General features: G+C 49.6%; 1 protein-coding gene across 1 annotated transcript in view; it reads left to right on the forward strand.

Annotated features, from left to right (window-relative positions):
• Positions 1-20,750, forward strand: part of LOC138363419 (serine-rich adhesin for platelets-like) — a 107,795-nt gene that overhangs the window by 19,632 nt on the left and 67,413 nt on the right. The window contains 1 exon segment of the mRNA XM_069322509.1: positions 18,690-18,751. Within this exon segment, the coding sequence (XP_069178610.1) occupies positions 18,716-18,751 (36 nt within the window). The 5' untranslated portion in view covers positions 18,690-18,715.

Below are 20,750 nucleotides of genomic sequence, written 5' to 3' on the forward strand. Positions count from 1 at the left end.
GTAACATGTTACTGTTCCACCAGGTGCTGGTAACATGCTATGGTGTTCCACCAGGTGTTGGTAACATGCTATAGTGTTCCACCAGGTGTTGGCAGCACTAAGCTACCTCATTTCCAATTTCCTTTTTTGCCGATTTAGGAATTTAAATTACAGTTTGTGATGGTTGGTATGGTGGGGCGGCGCCCTGAGCCCCGCCCAAGGCACTCATCTGAGTCAGTGTCAACAAAGGCGTCCTGTGAGACCTGCTCCTGCCCCGAGACGCAAAAAGCGACCTTCTCCAACTATGTTTTTATCAGTGCTCAAACTAGACTCATTTTAAATACATATTATTGCATATTTCCTGACATAATTCTCATTTGGGCTGTTTTATTGCAGGAGTAATGCCAATTGTAGCGCCATTTTCAGTACTTGGGTCATACCCAGGTTTAAAGACCGATCTTATGTAGCTATATACATGGAATTCAATCCGAAGTCTTAAAGGAGCTGGTAGAAAAACTCTGCCTGCCGCTGAAACTACTTTTCACAAAATCTCTGGACCAATAGATAGTCCCCGCCCCCCCTAGATTGGAAATATGCAAATGTCACCCCTATTTAAAATAAATGCAGAAAGAGCTCAGCAAATAAACTATCGGCCGATCAGCTTGACATCACACATCTGTAAGTTCACGGAGAGAATCATTCACCATCTTTCAGTGAACAACCTCGTACAATCGACACAACCTGGGGTTGTTAACAACAGATCCTGCCTTACAAACCTGCTCACATTTTTGGAAACGGTCACCAGCTACTCTGCAACCCGTTCTCGCACTTTCTTACAGTCAATATTGACTTATTAAATAAGTGCATATGTGACATACTAATTTATTGTGATTATTTTAGTTTACCTGGAAAAGCTTCATAGAAAACACCGACCTTACCTAACCTTTTTAGTATGTTAAGATAAGCATCTTATTGCTTCGTAATTACAATTATTACTTAACCTATTATAGGTATAGGTTATATACCTATATAAGTATATATATATATACCTATATTATATACTATATAGGTATATTACAGTCAACCTGACAAAGGCCTTCCGGTGGATGTTATCTACACGGATTTTGCTAAAGTCTTTGATAATGTACCACATGAAAGACTGGCAAGAAAATTACAGTCCCATGGAATATATGGCAAAATATTAGATTGGATTAAACAATGGTTGAAAGAAAGAAAACAAAAGGTCGTAATAAATTGGGAGCGAATCTGAATGGAGAAATGTGGTAAGTGGGGTACCACAAGGGTCCATTTTGGGGCCAACCTTTTTTATCATATACATCAGTGACATAAATGAGAATATTACAAACCACACCATCATATTTGCAGATGACACAAAGATATATGGTAAGTTGGGAAATGATAATGACATTGAAGCGTTACAAAGAGATTTACATGAACTCCACAAATGGTCAGAAGACTGTTAAATGCTTTTTAATATCGAGAAATGCAAGACCTTACATGTGGGGCATAACAACCCACGTCACAACTACCAAATTAATAACGTTACATTACAGCAGGTTGATGAATAAAATAACTTTGGAGTCAAAATCCATCACTCATTAAAAGTTGCACAACAGGTGGGAGCAACAGTCAGAAAAGCTAACTAAACCCTTGAGATAATAAAGCGTACTTTTGACTATAAGAAAATGAAGGTAATGCTTCAACTATAAATCTCTGGTGCGCCCCATTTGGATTACTGTATCATAGCATGGAGCCCTGATCTTCAGAAGGACATAGTTACTCTGGAGAAAGTGCAACACCGGGCAACAAAAGTCATTCCAGAGCTAAGACATCTCTCGTATCAGGAACGGTTGAAGGCCACAGGGCTAACAACACTACAAGCCAGGCATGACAGGGCGGATCTCATTGAAACTTTTAAAATACTGAACAAGTTAAGAGGATGTTGATCTGGACATTTTCTTCAGAAGGTCAGATGTAACACAAACAAGGAGCAACGGTTTCAAGCTCAACAAGTCACAGTGTAGGACTGAGAACAGGAGAGGCTTTTTCACCCATAGGGTTGTGTTCCATGGAACCGCCTACCTGCCGAAGCCGTAAATACCAAAACTGTTTTAAGTTGTAAGATCCAACTGGAAAAGATAATCAAGGCAAATGGGAGGACCTTCGACAAGCCGCCGGCTTCTTGTCCTCATCGAGGCCATTAGGGTTAGTGGCCCCTCAGGTAAATCAGGTATATGCAAATTGTGGTGGAATATATGGTTTGAAACAGCTCTGCTGTTTCAAACTTACGGAAGCTGCTGATAAGGACGTCGTTTGCTAAATGCAGACATCCGGTGTGAATTCTCAGAGCTTTAAACTTCCTGTTACTAACATCCGTTAACCTTCCATTTTGTTGTGCTTGGAGTTTATTTGCAAATAAATTTTATAAAAGTGTAGTTATACATTAAAATATTTGATCATTTCGTTTTCTGTTAATCCCGCAAATATCATTTTCTTTTAATAAATGAATGGGTAACTACAGAAAACATTGTGTACACTCTTTTTTTGTAACATATAGATAAAATCGTGTTTATTCGTTTAAAAGTACATACATTAATAATGAGTTACAGACATAATGTTGGATTTCAAGATAAAGCTAGTACATACTGTGCCTCAAGCTAATAATACGCACATAATTTCAGGATTTTTGTCACATAATTTAAACTTGTTATATTTGCTGAATATGAATATGAATAAGTATAAATTTATTTATCAATAATGTCGACGATATACAGTGTTTAGGATCGGACTGTTATGCGTGATTAGATAAAGGCGATGCGCTCCTGGTGCTTGGTACCTCTGAGGTCCACCATATTATTGGTGGGAGCAGTGTGTGGTGACTGTCCCTAAGGTCCCTGTGGTTGGTGTGTGGTGTGTGGTGGCTGTCCCTAAGGTCCCTGTGGTTGGTGGGAGCAGTGTGTGGTGTGGTGACTGTCCCTAAGGTCCCTGTGGTTGGTGTGTGGTGTGTGGTGACTGTCCCTAAGGTCCCTGTGGTTGATGTGGTGTGTGGTGTGGTGACTGTCCCTAAGGTCCCTGTGGTTGGTGTGTGGTGTGTGGTGACTGTCCCTAAGGTCCCTGTGGTTGGTGTGTGGTGTGTGGTGACTGTCCCTAAGGTCCCTGTGGTTGATGTGTGGTGTGTGGTGACTGTCCCTAAGGTCCCTGTGGTTGATGTGTGGTGTGTGGTGACTGTCCCTAAGGTCCCTGTGGTTGGTGTGTGGTGACTGTCCCTAAGGTCCCTGTGGTTGGTGTGTGGTGACTGTCCCTAAGGTCCCTGTGGTTGGTGTGTGGTGTGTGGTGACTGTCCCCAAGGTCCCTGTGGTTGGTGTGTGGTGTGTGGTGACTGTCCCTAAGGTCCCTGTGGTTGGTGTGTGGTGTGTGGTGACTGTCCCTAAGGTCCCTGTGGTTGGTGTGTGGTGTGTGGTGACTGTCCCTAAGGTCCCTGTGGTTGGTGTGTGGTGACTGTCCCTAAGGTCCCTGTGGTTGGTGTGTGGTGTGTGGTGGCTGTCCCTAAGGTCCCTGTGGTTGGTGTGTGGTGTGTGGTGACTGTCCCTAAGGTCCCTGTGGTTGGTGTGTGGTGTGTGGTGACTGTCCCTAAGGTCCCTGTGGTTGGTGTGTGGTGTGTGGTGGCTGTCCCTAAGGTCCCTGTGGTTGATGTGTGGTGTGTGGTGGCTGTCCCTAAGGTCCCTGTGGTTGGTGTGTGGTGTGTGGTGGCTGTCCCTAAGGTCCCTGTGGTTGATGTGTGGTGTGTGGTGGCTGTCCCTAAGGTCCCTGTGGTTGGTGTGTGGTGTGTGGTGGCTGTCCCTAAGGTCCCTGTGGTTGATGTGTGGTGTGTGGTGACTGTCCCTAAGGTCCCTGTGGTTGATGTGTGGTGTGTGGTGGCTGTCCCTAAGGTCCCTGTGGTTGGTGTGTGGTGACTGTCCCTAAGGTCCCTGTGGTTGGTGTGTGGTGACTGTCCCTAAGGTCCCTGTGGTTGGTGTGTGGTGTGTGGTGACTGTCCCTAAGGTCCCTGTGGTTGGTGTGTGGTGTGTGGTGACTGTCCCTAAGGTCCCTGTGGTTGGTGTGTGGTGTGTGGTGGCTGTCCCTAAGGTCCCTGTGGTTGGTGTGTGGTATGTGGTGGCTGTCCCTAAGGTCCCTGTGGTTGGTGTGTGGTGTGTGGTGACTGTCCCTAAGGTCCCTGTGGTTGGTGGGAGCAGTGTGGTGTGTGGTGACTGTCCCTAAGGTCCCTGTGGTTGGTGTGTGGTGACTGTCCCTAAGGTCCCTGTGGTTGATGTGTGGTGTGTGGTGGCTGTCCCTAAGGTCCCTGTGGTTGGTGTGTGGTGTGTGGTGGCTGTCCCTAAGGTCCCTGTGGTTGATGTGTGGTGTGTGGTGGCTGTCCCTAAGGTCCCTGTGGTTGGTGTGTGGTGTGTGGTGGCTGTCCCTAAGGTCCCTGTGGTTGATGTGTGGTGTGTGGTGACTGTCCCTAAGGTCCCTGTGGTTGATGTGTGGTGTGTGGTGGCTGTCCCTAAGGTCCCTGTGGTTGGTGTGTGGTGACTGTCCCTAAGGTCCCTGTGGTTGGTGTGTGGTGACTGTCCCTAAGGTCCCTGTGGTTGGTGTGTGGTGTGTGGTGACTGTCCCTAAGGTCCCTGTGGTTGGTGTGTGGTGTGTGGTGACTGTCCCTAAGGTCCCTGTGGTTGGTGTGTGGTGTGTGGTGGCTGTCCCTAAGGTCCCTGTGGTTGGTGTGTGGTATGTGGTGGCTGTCCCTAAGGTCCCTGTGGTTGGTGTGTGGTGTGTGGTGACTGTCCCTAAGGTCCCTGTGGTTGGTGGGAGCAGTGTGGTGTGTGGTGACTGTCCCTAAGGTCCCTGTGGTTGGTGTGTGGTGACTGTCCCTAAGGTCCCTGTGGTTAGTGTGAGCAGTGTGTGGTGTGTGGTGACTGTCCCTAAGGTCCCTGTGGTTGGTGGGAGCAGTGTGTGGTGTGTGGTGACTGTCCCTAAGGTCCCTGTGGTTGAGATCACACTGAAACACTTGCACCCGAGTAAACCCGAGTTCGACTCCAGGCAAGACGAGGTGTTTGGTCATGTCGTGAGGACTCCTGATCACCTGTACACCAGTTAATTGACAGTTGAGAGGCGGGACCAAAGAGCCAGAGCTCAACCCCCGCAAGCACAACTAGGCGAGTACAACAGGTACCAAGCTATGCTTCAAGTTAACTCAAGACTGTTAACATCTTAATATAAGAAAATCGTGGAAACTGAATCATTGTCCTGAACTATAGCCCGCTCACAAGTAGAGACTACGATCTGTTGCTCCACCAGCAAGCACATCTAGGCCATTACAACTAGGTTAGTACATACACTTACCTCCAAAGGCCACTGTTAAACATCAATGACCATCTAAGATCTGGCAAGTCACTCCAGCCTATTACGCTTGAACCTCGCTATTAGAACGCTCTATTGAGCCCCCCTCCCCCGCTCCCCAGTTTCCTCAATTACAACTTAATGAAAAAGAAAATGGTACCACCGAGACCACATCCCGTTTTCTTTGAGCCAGCTTGATATTTTTCCTAAATATATCTAGGTTTAGGAACTATATTACCTAAGATAACTAGGAAAAGAGCAAGAGAGTTTGAGAGGTTGTGGTAAAGAGCTCTCTCTCTCTCTCTCTCTCTCTCTCTCTCTCTCTCTCTCTCTCTCTCTCTCTCTCTCTCTCTCTCTCTCTCTCTCTCTTTCTCTCACACACACACACACACACACACCAATCCTCTTTCTAATTTACGTAAATGATATGTTTACAGGAGTGGAATCATACATGTCAATATTTGCGGATGACGCAAAATTAATGAGAAGAGTTGTGACAGACGAGGATTGTAGGATCCTCCAAGAGGACTTAAACAGGTTGCAGAGATGGTCAGGGAAATGGCTACTGGAGTTTAACACCAGTAAATATAAAGTTATGGAAATGGGATCAGGTGATAGGCGACCAAAGGGACAGTACACAATGAAGGGGAACTGCCTACCTGTAACGATTCGAGAAAGAGACCTGGGAGTGGACGTAACACCTAATCTAACTCCTGAGGCACATATAAATAGGATAACGACAGCAGCGTACTCTACACTGGCGAAAGTTAGAATATCATTCAGAAACCTAAGTAAGGAGGCATTTAGGGCGCTTTACACTGCCTACGTGAGACCCGTCTTGAATATGCCGCGCCATCATGGAGCCCCCATCTGAAGAAACACATAAGGAAACTGGAGAAGGTTCAGAGGTTTGCGACGAGGCTTGTCCCAGAGTTACGAGGGATGGGATATGAAGAACGTCTGAGGGAACTGAACCTTACGACACTAGAGAAAAGAAGGGAGAAAGAAGATATGATAGGGACATATAAAATACTCGGGAATTGACAAAGTGGAAATAGATGAAATGTTTACACGTAATAATAACAGAACGAGGGGACATGGGTGGAAACTGGAAACTCAGATGAGTCACAGAGATGTTAGGAAGTTTTCTTTTAGCGTGAGAGTAGTGGAAAAATGGAATGCACTTGGGGAACAGGTTGTGGAAGCAAATACTATTCATACTTTTAAAATTAGGTATGATAGGGAAATGGGACAGGAGTCATTGCTGTAAACAACCGATAGCTGGAAAGGCGGGATCCAAGAGTCAGTGCTCTATCCTGCAAGCACAAATAGGTGAGTACACACACACCACACACACACACACACCACACACACACACACACACACACACACACAACACAGAACATAACCAGTACGTTGTTACAAAGTTGTAGCTACGTTGTGTCTCGTGAGCTTTACGGACAGTCAAACCCCCGTTCCAGACTTCAATAGAGTAGTTAGGAATCATAGTAGGAACTAATTTTATTGATTGATGAATATTAAGGTGCCACAAGGGGGGGAGGGGGGAGCACGGGCATGAGTAGCCCCGTAGATATTCTATTACTGAAGGTCGCTGGGGGTCGACCCCGGCGTGTACATGCCAGTCACCAACCACTAATGTGTCACCATAAAAGGTTGTGTGAGACCTGCCCCGAGCATCTGGTCTTCAACCTTCAACACCACAAAACAATAAACATTCTATTTTATAGATATAGAAATGAGATTGTTAATCCATAGTTGTAAAGAGCCTTCCGGTGCTCTAAGTGGACCTCTCCGACTATTGCTGCCAGCACATGACCTCGCTGTAGACGGTCACGTCTACAGTTATGGATTTCTTCACAAAGTAGGTCCTACCCGTACCTCCCCCCTCCTCTCCCATGCCCATGTATACCCCCCTCTCCCATGCCCATGTATACCCCCCTCTCCCATGCCCATGTATACCCCCCCCCTCCTTCCTGTCACTGGTGGCAGGTAATTAACCTGGGCATGACGGCCACTGTCTCGTTATTACTCACCAACTGGTCGCCGGCGGCTGGTCGTCAGCCCTGGTCGCCGCCGGCTGGTCGTCAGCTCTGGTCGCCGGCGGCTGGTCGTCAGCCCTGGTCGCCGCCGGCTGGTCGTCAGCTCTGGTCGCCGGCGGCTGGTCGTCAGCCCTGGTCGCCGCCGGCTGGTCGTCAGCCCTGGTCGCCGGCGGCTGGTCGTCAGCCCTGGTCGCCGCCGGCTGGTCGTCAGCCCTGGTCGCCGCCGGCTGGTCGTCAGCCCTGGTCGCCGCCGGCTGGTCGTCAGCCCTGGTCGCCGGCGGCTGGTCGTCAGCCCTGGTCGCCGCCGGCTGGTCGTCAGCCCTGGTCGCCGGCGGCTGGTCGTCAGCCCTGGTCGCCGCCGGCTGGTCGTCAGCCCTGGTCGCCGGCGGCTGGTCGTCAGCCCTGGTCGCCGCCGGCTGGTCGTCAGCCCTGGTCGCCGCCGGCTGGTCGTCAGCCCTGGTCGCCGGCGGCTGGTCGTGACAGCTGGCCAATTGGAGTTCATCCAACACCTAATTACGACACAGTTATGTAACAGTCTTTCTCATTGTTTGTTTGTACGACTGTTGCTGTGTGTGTCCGGACAGAGCATGGCTGTGTGTGTCCGGACACAGCACGGCTGTGTGTGTGTCCGGACACAGCACGGCTGTGTGTGTGTCCGGACACAGCACGGCTGTGTGTGTCCGGACACAGCACGGCTGTGTGTGTCCGGACACAGCACGGCTGGACACCGTACCCTGCCCTCTACTCTCACGGCTGCCCAAGCTGGCGACTAATGATCCATGTGAGCCACTAGCGACGACTCAAGGCTACTGTTCCACAAAAGTAGGTATTTCCTAATTATTTTCTTTTATACAATAATCGTGATTTTATTATATTTATATATATAAAATAGTTCCCGTCCGTCGCGACCTCTCCGGGTGTTCCAGCCCCGTTTTCTCTGGACGCTGGAAGCAAGTTTTCGCGTTCGTGAATGCGTTCGCAAAGCGGGTGGATACGCTCCGTAAGATGATAATTAATTAGCAAAGCGTTTTTCTGTGGCAAGTGCTACGACCAACAAGTTGAGAGGACACAGATATACCGCACTCTTTACATTATGCCTTGGGGTTACCTTGATGGGGTTCTGAGAGTTCTTTTATTGACTTGTGAGAGTTTGGTCCACCAGGCTGTTGCTTGGAGCGGCCCGCAGGCCCACATACCCACCACAGCCCGGTTGGTCCGGCACTCCTTGAAGAACACTATCTAGTTTCCTCTTGAAGATGTCCACGGTTGTTCCGCGGACCTCTGATGTTTATACAGTGTTCTCTGATTGTGCCTATGGCACCTCTGCTCTTCACTGGTTCTATTCTGCATTTTCTTCCATATCGTTCACTCCAGTATGTTGTTATTTTACTGTGTAGATTTGGGACCTGGCCCTCTAATATAGATACCATACCTTGAGGTGCTTCCGGGGCTTAGCGTCCCCCGCGGCCCGGTCGTCGACCAGGCCTCCTGGTTGCTGGACTGATCAACCAGGCTGTTGAACACGGCTGCTCGCAGCCTGACGTATGCTAGTCAGGCAATACAGAGTTTGGTACTTGTCATAATTATGTTCCTCTCTAGCGCCCAACGTGGCAGCCATCTCACCGTCGTAGCAGGTTTATGCAATAATAAGAGAGAGAGACAGACAGACAGACAGACAGACAGACAGACAGACAGACAGACAGACAGACAGACAGCGAGTGTTGCTAACACAGCCATGAGAGACACAACAAAAACTCACTCAGTGGACACCCGCATCATTCCCCATAATTAACAAAACCGCAAAAAAATAAGAAAATGTAGATGAAAATAAATGCCAATTATGCTCCCTCTTCACTCTGGCATTATAGTGGTGCAGTGTTGCTACAAACACGAAACACTGAAATATAAAAGTGAGAATAAATTAGAATAGAGTGAAATGGAACACACAACAATAAGCACAATACATGTTTAATTATATATTATCTCCTGAGCCTTCTAAGTCTAGTCTGGACGCTATCTTATAACATATATATATATATATATATATATATATATATATATATATATATATATATATATATATATATATATATATATATATATATATCTGACTCTCATGAAGGCACACAGCGCCTCACAGCACACAGATATATAAACTCTATTTAACCCGGCCAGGATTCGAACCCATGCCGGTCAGGATCACCCCTAAACGTACACAGTACCGTGACAACCGCATCAATGATCATCTATAAGGATTGGTCAGTCCTGGTGCCTATTAACTCCACGACTGATCAACCCCCGGCCACACTCGTGGGTCCACAGAGATGTGGACCAGTGGACACGGCCGGAAGATGAGCCACAGAGATGCGCACAAGACTGGGCTGTCAGTTACACAGATGAGTCAAGAGTGACATCTAAGAAAGGATCCATCTGACTTAAGAGAAACATGGAATTGAGGTCAATTGACGGAAATAGGACCAAATTCAACTCACAATCTGGAAAGTTGAGGTGTCAGGAGAACTTAAGATCGGGAGTCATTGCCTTACGCGACCAGCTACTGGACAGGCGGGGTCCAAGACCTAAGGACCGATCCTGCAAGCAAAATCGCTGAGTATACAGACTCACTATTACTCAGGTTTAGTCTTCCCCCCCCCCCAGCGTCAACACATTGACTCACTACGTCACACTCACCTGCACATTCACTCACTCACTTATCCACACATTCATCCTTATTAACTAAGGCAAATACCTTTCTTTACATAAGAACATGAGAAATAAGGAAACTGCAGAAGACCTATTGGGCCCATACGAGCAACCCGTCCAAGACTCAAGTCCATTCCATCCAGCGGTCGACCCTACAGACGCATTCATTAATTTTAACATGCTGTTCATTCAAAACGGGAATGTTCTCCAATATGAATTAATATTATAATATATTAGCATATTGTGCATATATATAAGCATAGGTTAGCTTAGGTGTTTAGGTTTAGCTTGGCTCTGTGGGGAGATGTTGCGGTAACTGTGTATTTGACCGACTTTAAACTGTTAATGAGATGTTTGTTCGTACACACACACACTCTCTGGTCACACGTGCACACCAAGGTAGACGCACGCACGCACACACGCACGCACGCACGCACGCACAGAACTGCCTTCAGGAACCTGTGTAAGGAATCATTCAGAATCTTGTACACCACATATGTAAGACCAATCCTGGAGTATGCGGCCCCAGCATGGATCCCAGGCGCCGGCGAGAAACAATGGGCGGAGTTTCTTTCACCCTATGCCCCTGTTACCTAGCAGTAAAATAGGTACCTGGGTGTTAGTCAGCTGTCACGGGCTGCTTCCTGGGGGTGGAGGCCTGATCGAGGACCGGGCCGCGGGGACACTAAAGCCCCGAAATCATCTCAACATAACCTCAAGATAGGTAGCTACACTGTTTACAAGGTCACAGTACATGGTACCTGCTTGGTACCTGCTTGATGGGGTTCTGGGAGTTCATCTACTCCCCCCCCCCCCAGCCCGGCCCGAGGTATAATGTAGGGTTAAGTCTTGGTGTCCGTGACGTAGAGTGTGACAGTGACGTGACTGTCATGTTGGAGGAAGACTAAGGGGGTGACATGACTCAAGCAACGCTCACACCTCCCTCCTCCCCAAATATTACCCACCCACCTTCTTCTATGACTCTACGGGATCACCATAGCCCGTGCTACTGGCAACTTTTGGTTCCCAGTAATTGGACTAAGACATCAACCCAGCACCTCCCCCATTACCCACCTTCCTAGAAGCAGCAGCAGCACAATACAAGAGAGAGATATGATAGAGCCCAGTATGCTCAGGAATCTGTACACCTGTTGATTGACAGTTGAGAGGCGGGACCAAAGAGCCAGAGCTCAACCCCCGCAAGGTCAACTCATCCCACGCCCTAACCCCCCCCCCCGCTCCCTTTGTCAGGGCACTATAACCCCTGACCTGTGGTGCCGCTCACCGCCGACAGAGGGCACCACACATATCCCACCCGCCTTAAGCAATGGAGGTCACAACAGGAAGGTTGAACCACTCCCACAAGGCTGCCCTTACTGCTGCTCTCTCGTAACTCACCTAGTTGTGCTTGCGGGGGTTGAGCTCTGGCTCTTTGGTCCCGCCTCTACCGTCAATCAACTGGTGTACAGGTCCCTGAGCCTATTGGGCTCTATCATATCTACACTTGAAACTGTGTATGGAGTCAGCCTCCACCACATCACTGCCTAATGCATTCCATTTATTAACTACTCTGACACTGAAAATATTCTTTCTAACGTCTCTGTGGCTCATTTGGGCACTCAGTTTCCACCTGTGTCCCCTAGTGCGTGTGCCCCTTGTGTTAAATAAACTGTCTTTGTCTATCCTATCAATTCCTTTGAGAATCTTGTATGTGATGATCATGTCCCCCCTAACTCTCCTGTCTTCCAGCGACGTGAGGTTTAATTCCCGTTGAGGCATGAGCTATGAGCTCCTCATAGCTCATGCCCCTCAGTTTGGGCACTAGTCTGTTGGCAAACCTCTGAGTCTTCTTTAATTTAGTCTTATGCTTGACGAGATATGGACTCCATGCTGGAGCTGCATACGCCATGATTGGTCTGTCATACGTGATATATTAGGTTCTGAATGATTCCTTACACAAGTTTCTAAAGGCCGTTCTTATGTTGGCCAACCTGGCATATGCCGCTGATGTTATTCTCTTGATATGGGCTTCACGGGACAGGTCTGGCGTGATATCAACCCCCAAGTCTTTTTCTCTCTGACTCTTGAAGAATTTCATCTCCCAAATGATAATTTGTATCTGGCCTCCTGCTCCCTACACCTATCTTCATTACACTACATTTGTTCGGGTTAAACTCTAACAACCCTTTGTTGGACCATTCCTTCAGCTTGTCTAGGTCTTCTTGAAGCCTCAAGCTGTCCTCCTCTGTCTTAATCCTTCTCATAATTTTGGCATCGTCAGCAAACATTGAGAGAAATGAGTCTATACCCTCCGGGATATCATTTACATATATCAGAAACAGGATAGTTCCGAGTACAGAGCCCTGTGGGACTCCACTGGTGACTTCACGCCAATCGGAGGTCTCACCCCTCACCGTAACTCTGCTTCCTATTGCTTAGATACTCCCTTATCCACTGGAGCACCTTACCAGCTACACCTGCCTGTCTCTCCAGCTTATGTACCAGCCTCTTATGCGGTACTGTGTCAAAGGCTTTCCGACAATCCAAGAAAATGCAGTCCGCCCAGCCCTCTCTTTCTTACTTAATCTTTGCCACCTGATCGTAGAATTCTATCAAGCCTGTTAGGCAAGATTTACCCTCCCTGAACCCATGTTGGTGATTTGTCACGAAGTCCCTTCTCTCCAGATGTGTTACCAGGTTTTTTCTCACGATCTTCTCCATCACCTTGCATGGTATACAAGTCAAGGACACTGGCCTGTAGTTCAGTGCCTCTTGTCTGTCGCCCTTTTTGTGTATTGGGACCACATTCGCCGTCTTCCACGTGCGGAAGTGCTTATGTAATGATCTCTCAACTCATCATTAGTGACACCTTGTTTTAAAAGGGTTAATTTCACCTCTTGCAGTATTTTGAACGATGGAGTAAAATTACAATGTTTAGACAGGGACTCCATGTGTGTGTTCCGAGAAATTCTCGCGAAAATTACTCAATAAATTACTAGGGTCTGAAGCATATTCTCTTGGCATGGACTATTGTAGTCTGGGGAACAGGTCCTCTAGCACCCTTGTCTATTGATAATATGTGGCAGTTCTATTATATATTTTCTTATATCACAACGTCTCGCTTGAGGGCTATGACACATGCCAGCACCACTAGGCCCCGCTTGAGGGCTATGACACATGCCAGCACCACTAGGCCCCGCTTGAGGGCTATGACACATGCCAGCACCACTAGGCCCCGCTTGAGGGCTATGACACATGACAACATCACCACTAGACACACTTTCGTGTGTCATGTTTGTTGACCTCATGAAATGAGGTGCATTTCAGGAAGGAAACCCTGCGTAAAATGTACCTTACGTCGCTGGAAGACAGGAAAGCTTGGGGAGACATGATCACTACCTACAAAATTCTTAGAGGAATTGACTGGGTAGATAAAGATAAACTGTTTAACACTGGTGGTACGCGAACAAGGTGACACAGGTGGAGACTGAGTACCCAAATGAGCCACAGGGACGTTAGAAAGAACTTTTTCAGTGTCAGAGTAGTTAACAGATGGAATGCATTAGGCAGTGATGTGGTGGAGGCTGACTCCATACACAGTTTCAAGTGTAGATATGATAGAGCCCAATAGGCTCAGGAACCTGTACACCAGTTGAGAGGCGGGACCAAAGAGACAGAGCTCAACCAACACAGGTGGTGACCTGGCTAGGACTGTCCCAACACAGGTGGTGACCTGGCTAGGACTGTCCCAACACAGGTGGTGACCTGGCTAGGACTGTCCCAACACAGGTGGTGACCTGGCTAGGACTGTCCCAACACAGGTGGTGACCTGGCTAGGACTGTCCCAACACAGGTGGTGACCTGGCTAGGACTGTCCCAACACAGGTGGTGACCTGGCTACCAACCCGTCCTCCTCCTCCTCCTAATATGTCATTAGTTATTAAGAGAACAACAACAGAACCTCATTGGCTGTAAGATGTGACCCGTCACGGCCTACGTCACGGCCTACGTCACGGCCTACGTCACGGCCTACGTCACGGCCTACGTCAGACGACCTCGGGTGCGTTATCCTGGGAGTGTCCTTACACCTCATGCTTACCTCATTGTTCTGATAGTGACGTAGGTTGTGAATGACTGTTTCCTTATGTTAGTATTGGTGGGGCGTCCGGTGCTGCCCTGTGTGTGAGTCCCACCATACTCCTCCCCTGTCACACACACACACACACACACACACACACACACACACACACACACACACACACACACACACACACACACACACACACACACACACACACACACGCCTCATCATGGAGTCCCCATCTGAAGAAGCATATAATGAAACTGGAAAAGGTTCAGAGGTTTGCAACGAGACTCGTCCCAGAGCTACGAGGGATGGGGTATGAGGAGCGCCTGAGGGAACTGTACCTTACGACACTAGAAAGAAGAAGGGAGAGGGGGGACATGATAGGAACGTATAAGATACTCAGAGGGATTGACAGAGTGGACATAGACGAAATGTTCGCACGGAATAGTAACAGAACGAGGGGACATGGATGGAAGGTTGAAACTCAGATGAGTCACAGAGATGTTAGGAAGTTTTCTTTTAGCGTGAGAGTTGTGGGGAAATGGAATGAACAAAAGGAGCAGGAACAACCGTGGACATCTTCAAGAGGAAACTAGATTTATTCCTCCAAGGAGTGCCGGACCAACCGGGCTGTGGTGGGTATGTGGGCCTGCGGGCCGCTCCAAGCAACAGTCTGGTGGACCAACCGGGCTGTGGAGGGTATGTGGGCCTGCGGGCCGCTCCAAGCAACAGTCTGGTGGACCAACCGGGCTGTGGTGGGTATGTGGGCCTGCGGGCCGCTCCAAGCAACAGCCTGGTGGACCAAACTCTCACAAGTCAAGCCTGGCCTCGGGCCGAGCTTGGGGAGTAGAAGAACTCCCAGAACCCCATCAACCAGGTATCAACCAGGTATCAACCAGGTATCAACCAGCAGTTTGTGGAAGCAAACTCTATTCACAATTGAAAAACTAGATATGATAAGGAAATTGACCAAATCATTGTTTTAAACAAACTGTGGCTAGAAAGGCGGGATCCAAGAACCAATGCTCACTCTTGCAGGCAGAAATAGGTGAGTAGACACACAGAGAGACAGAAGACACACTCATTACGCTAAGTGAGTGACAGTCAAGAGTGGGAGTGGTGGAGCTGCCCCCTGACACACACACACACACTTGAGCTGAGCACCTCCGCCTGTCTTCCAGGACTTGAGTGAAGGACAAGTAAAGGTTCCCCAGAGGACCAGAGGTGGTTGTCCTGGCCTGGTATTTCCCAGGTACCTGCAGGCGGCTACCACAACCATCTCTGGTACCTCTCACCCTCCAGGGGCCACATTCACGAAAGCACTTACGCAAGCACTTACGAACCTGTACATCTTTTCTCAATCTTTGGCGGCTTTGTTTACAATTATTAAACAGTTAATGAGCTCCGAAGCACCAGGAGGCTGTTTATAACAATAACAACAGTTGATTGGCAAGTTTTCATGCTTGTAAACTGTTTAATAAATGTAACCAAAGCCGTCAAAGATTGAGGAAAGATGTACACGTTCGTAAGTGCTTGCGTAAGTCCTTTCGTGAATCTGCCCCCAGAGCAGCAGTCCTGACAGCTTCAGGGCAGCATAGTCACGTGATCACGAGGGCATCATAGTTAAGAGCTCTCGTGTCTAAGTCACAGATCAGAATTGTTGTTGTTTCAGATTTAGCCACTCAGGACGAAGTGTCCATGTAGCACGGGCTATGGTGATCCCGTAACAGATCAGAGACCATGTAGAGGAGCACGGGTCAAAGGTTATACGGAGTGGTAGTCGCCTGAGGTAAAGAACAAAGGGGTCAATAGTTGATCTAGAGGCCAAGGTATGACGTCAGACGTTGACTTCCGTATATATAAAACTCCTCCAACAATTTCCTGTAGTCAGTTTGTGTCTCTGGGGGGCGGGGTATATTGACCCCCCCCCTGCTGGGAGGTGGTGTAGGGGTGGTGCTGGGGGGAGGTGCTGGGAGGTGGTGTAGGGGTGGTGCTGGGGGGAGGTGCTGGGGGGTGGTGTAGGGGTGGTGCTGGGGGGAGGTGCTGGGAGGTGGTGCTGGGGGGTGGTGTAGGGGTGGTGCTGGGAGGTGGTGTAGGGGTGGTGCTGGGGGAGGTGCTGGGAGGTGGTGCTGGGGGGTGGTGTAGGGGTGGTGCTGGGAGGTGGTGTAGGGGTGGGGCTGGGAGGTGCTGGGGGGAGGTGCTGGGGGGTGGTGTAGGGGTGGTGCTGGGAGGTGGTGTAGGGGTGGTGCTGGGAGGTGGTGTAGGGGTGGTGCTGGGGGGAGGTGCTGGGAGGTGGTGTAGGGGTGGTGCTGGGAGGTGGTGCTGGGGGGTGGTGTAGGGGTGGTGTAGGGGTGGTGTAGGGGAGGTGTGAAGGACACACAGTGTAGGACCCTCGCCTTACACTACACTATTACACTATACGAGGGCAGGCAGCGCGGGTCAACACCTTCCCTACACCAGGCGGGTCCTCCCGGCCTCTTGCACCCCGCCCCGGCCTCCTGCACCTCGCCCCGGCCTCCTACACCCCGCCCCGGCCTCCTGCACCCCGCCCCGGCCTCCTGCACCCCGCCCCGGCCTCCTGCGCCCCGTCCCGGCCTCTTGCACCTCGCCCCGGCCTCCTACACCCCGCCCCGGCCTCCTGCGCCCCGCCCCGGCCTCCTGCACCCCACCCCGGCCTCCTGCGCCCCGCCCCGGCCTCCTGCACCCCGCCCCGGCCTCCTGCGCCCCGCCCCGGTCTTAACTGATGCTCACATGTTTCCTGCGCATCACTTCCCACCTATTTCCTTTACGCATTCACCTCTACATGTAAATATACATATCACCTGCCAATATACACCAATATTATATATTGATACATTGGAATATGTCAGAGGCGAGAGGAGTATGACAGCAGTGTTGCAGAGCTATACTGAGGAGTGTTAAGTTAGGCGGCCCTAGAGGTGACCATTGGCCGTGGTCACAGCTACACACGAGGACTCTGTACTCTAGCACATGTACACCCTCTCACACCTCTGGGTGATTGTCGTCACTCTGATGACCCTTAGAGGTCACGGGTTACTTCCTCCTCATCTTAGCCAATCACAGGCGAGGGAGTGTATGACGTCATAGTGGGCGTGGTAAGGGAAGGAGGTATTGACCAATGAGGACACGGCAGGTATAGACCCTTCCCCCCCCCCAGACAGTAAATAGTATATATAATATTACCCTCCCCCCCCCCCCAGGACTACCACCAGGGGCGCCGCTCCTGTGCCAGGTAAGTCCACTACGGGATCACCATAGCCCGTGCTACTTGGAACTTGTTCCGAGTAGCTGTATCTATAACAACAACAACACCCACCACCACTGGTGGGGGTCACAACACTGCCCTTAACACCCACCACCACTGGTGGGGGTCACAACACTGTCCTTAACACCCTCCACCACTGGTGGGGGTCACAACACTGCCCTTAACACCCACCACCACTGGTGGGGGTCACAACACTGTCCTTAACACCCTCCACCACTGGTGGGGGTCACAACACTGCCCTTAACACCCACCACCACTGGTGGGGGTCACAACACTACCCTTAACACCCACCACCACTGGTGGGGGTCACAACACTACCCTTAACACCCACCACCACTGGTGGAGGTCACAACACTGCCCTTAACACCCTCCACCACTGGTGGGGGTCACAACACTGCCCTTAACACCCTCCACCACTGGTGAGGGTCACAACACTGCCCTTAACACCCTCCACCACTGGTGAGGGTCACAACACTGCCCTTAACACCCACCACCACTGGTGGGGGTCACAACACTGTCCTTAACACCCTCCACCACTGGTGGGGGTCACAACACTACCCTTAACACCCACCACCACTGGTGGGGGTCACAACACTACCCTTAACACCCACCACCACTGGTGGGGGTCACAACACTGTCCTTAACACCCTCCACCACTGGTGGGGGTCACAACACTACCCTTAACACCCACCACCACTGGTGGGGGTCACAACATTGCCCTTAACACCCACCACCACTGGTGGGGGTCACAACACTGCCCTTAACACCCTCCACCACTGGTGGAGGTCACAACACTGCCCTTAACACCCTCCACCACTGGTGGGGGTCACAACACTGCCCTTAACACCCTCCACTGGTAATTTGTTCTTCAAGGAAGCAATTGTAGAGAAGTTAAGTTAAAGTTGTTATTGTTATTAAAATTATTGAGAAAATCCACTGGAACACTGAGGTGACTGGAACCACCTCCAAAGGTGCTCCAAGGGTGCTCCAAGGGTGCTTCAGGGTGCTCCAAGGTGCTCCAAGGGTGCTCCCAGGGTGCTCCAAGGGTGCTCCAAGGGTGCTCCAAGGGTGTTCCGGTACACATTGGTGTATATGACGTATGTGTATTACTATGCTTGTTATGAATGACATTGTAAACATTACTATCAGCTGTGGGTTTATTTACGTGTTTCTTTCCCAGGACGGCCGCAGTAACCTGGGCCCAGGATGGACACCGCCTCTATAGACTCCTTCTGGTGCGAGGTAAGTCCTCTCTATAGCGGACACCAGTGTTCTCTCCCTCTCTATAGCGGACACCAGTGTCCTCTGCTTCTCTATAGCGGACACCAGTGTTCTCTCCCTCTCTATAGCGGACACCAGTGTTCTCTCCCTCTCTATAGCGGACACCAGTGTCCTCTGCCTCTCTATAGCGGACACCAGTGTCCTCTGCCTCTCTATAGCGGACACCAGTGTTCTCTCCCTCTCTATAGCGGACACCAGTGTCCTCTGCCTCTCTATAGCGGACACCAGTGTTCTCTTCCTCTCTATAGCGGACACCAGTGTCCTCTGCCTCTCTATAGCGGACACCAGTGTCCTCTGCCTCTCTATAGCGGACACCAGTGTTCTCTTCCTCTCTATAGCGGACACCAGTGTCCTCTGCCTCTCTATAGCGGACACCAGTGTCCTCTCCCTCTCTATAGCGGACACCAGTGTTCTCTTCCTCTCTATAGCGGACACCAGTGTCCTCTGCCTCTCTATAGCGGACACCAGTGTCCTCTCCCTCTCTATAGCGGACACCAGTGTTCTCTCCCTCTCTATAGCGGACACCAGTGTCCTCTGCCTCTCTATAGCGGACACCAGTGTCCTCTGCCTCTCTATAGCGGACACCAGTGTTCTCTCCCTCTCTATAGCGGACACCAGTGTCCTCTGCCTCTCTATAGCGGACACCAGTGTCCTCTCCCTCTCTATAGGACTGTGTATGGGACTGGAGGAGGAGGGGGAGGGTGTTGGAGTATAACTAGAAACAATACAGAGTTTTGAGAGCCGTACTCTGTCTAGGGTTATGTCAGAGGTCTCACTCACTCACTCACTCACTCACTCACTCACTCACTCACTCACTCACTCAAGTTGAGAGCGGGGAACAGCTCTGAAGCAGGACTTACTGAGTCTGCACGCACACTGGCTTTGACAGTGAACTTGTATGTGCGTGTGTGTGTGTGTGCGTGTGCGTGAGGTTGGGAGATGGGTGATGGTGAGGTGATAGTGAGAGTGGTCCTTGTAATGACTCTCTCAGTTACAGTTAGTGAGGCTTGAAGTTACACTCACTCACCCACACGCACTCACTACACCCACTCACTCACTCACACTTATTACTCTCACTCACACGCACTCACTACTCTCACTTGCTCACACATACTAATTACATTCACTCACACACGCACTACTCTCACTCGCCCACACGCACTCACACACGCACTACTCTCACACGCACCTTTGGACACTCAGGAAGGAAGCAAAGGTGTTAGAGTAACACAAAACTCCCCAGAGTGGAGAGTGTGTTACAAGTACTCACATAATTGTGCTTGCGGGGGTTGAGCTTTAGCTCTTTGGTCCCGCCTCTCAACTGTCAATCAAGTGATGTACAGATTCCTGAGCCTATCGGGCTCTAAGTGGAGTGCCACAAGGGTGAAGTCTGGCACCCGTCCTGAGTGTAAGACATGTCAGTGACCTCACACAGCAAACTGACTCCTTCATATTAATATTTGCAGGTGATGCTAGACTAATGAGAAGAGTCAGGTCAGGGGTAGATTGTGATGCATTGTAAAGCGGGTTTAGACACTCCAGAAGTGATCTGAAAAAATGGCTGCTAGAATTTAACCCAACCAAATGCAAAGTTATGAGATTTGGAACAGGAGTGTGAAAGAGTTTATACCACATCTAATGTCAGAAGTCCACATTAACAGATTGCCAAAAGCTGCATATTCTTCAGGGACTTGGAAAAGGGGCTTTCCGGGCCCTGTATACAGCGAACGTGAGACCCACTCTTGAATATGCAGCCCCAGCATGGAACCCATACTTGAAAAAGGACAAGGAGAAACTAGAAAAGGTCCAAAGATATGTAACGAGACTCGTTCCGGAGCTGAAGGGATTGAGTAATGAGGAAAGACTAAGAGAACTCGACTACATCGGAGGAAAGGGGAGATAGGAGGGACATGATAAGAACATGCAAGATTTTAAGGGAAATTGACAAATTAGTCAAAGC

The sequence above is a fragment of the Procambarus clarkii genome, chromosome 11 (assembly GCF_040958095.1).
Source record: "Procambarus clarkii isolate CNS0578487 chromosome 11, FALCON_Pclarkii_2.0, whole genome shotgun sequence".
NCBI lineage: Eukaryota > Metazoa > Arthropoda > Malacostraca > Decapoda > Cambaridae > Procambarus > Procambarus clarkii.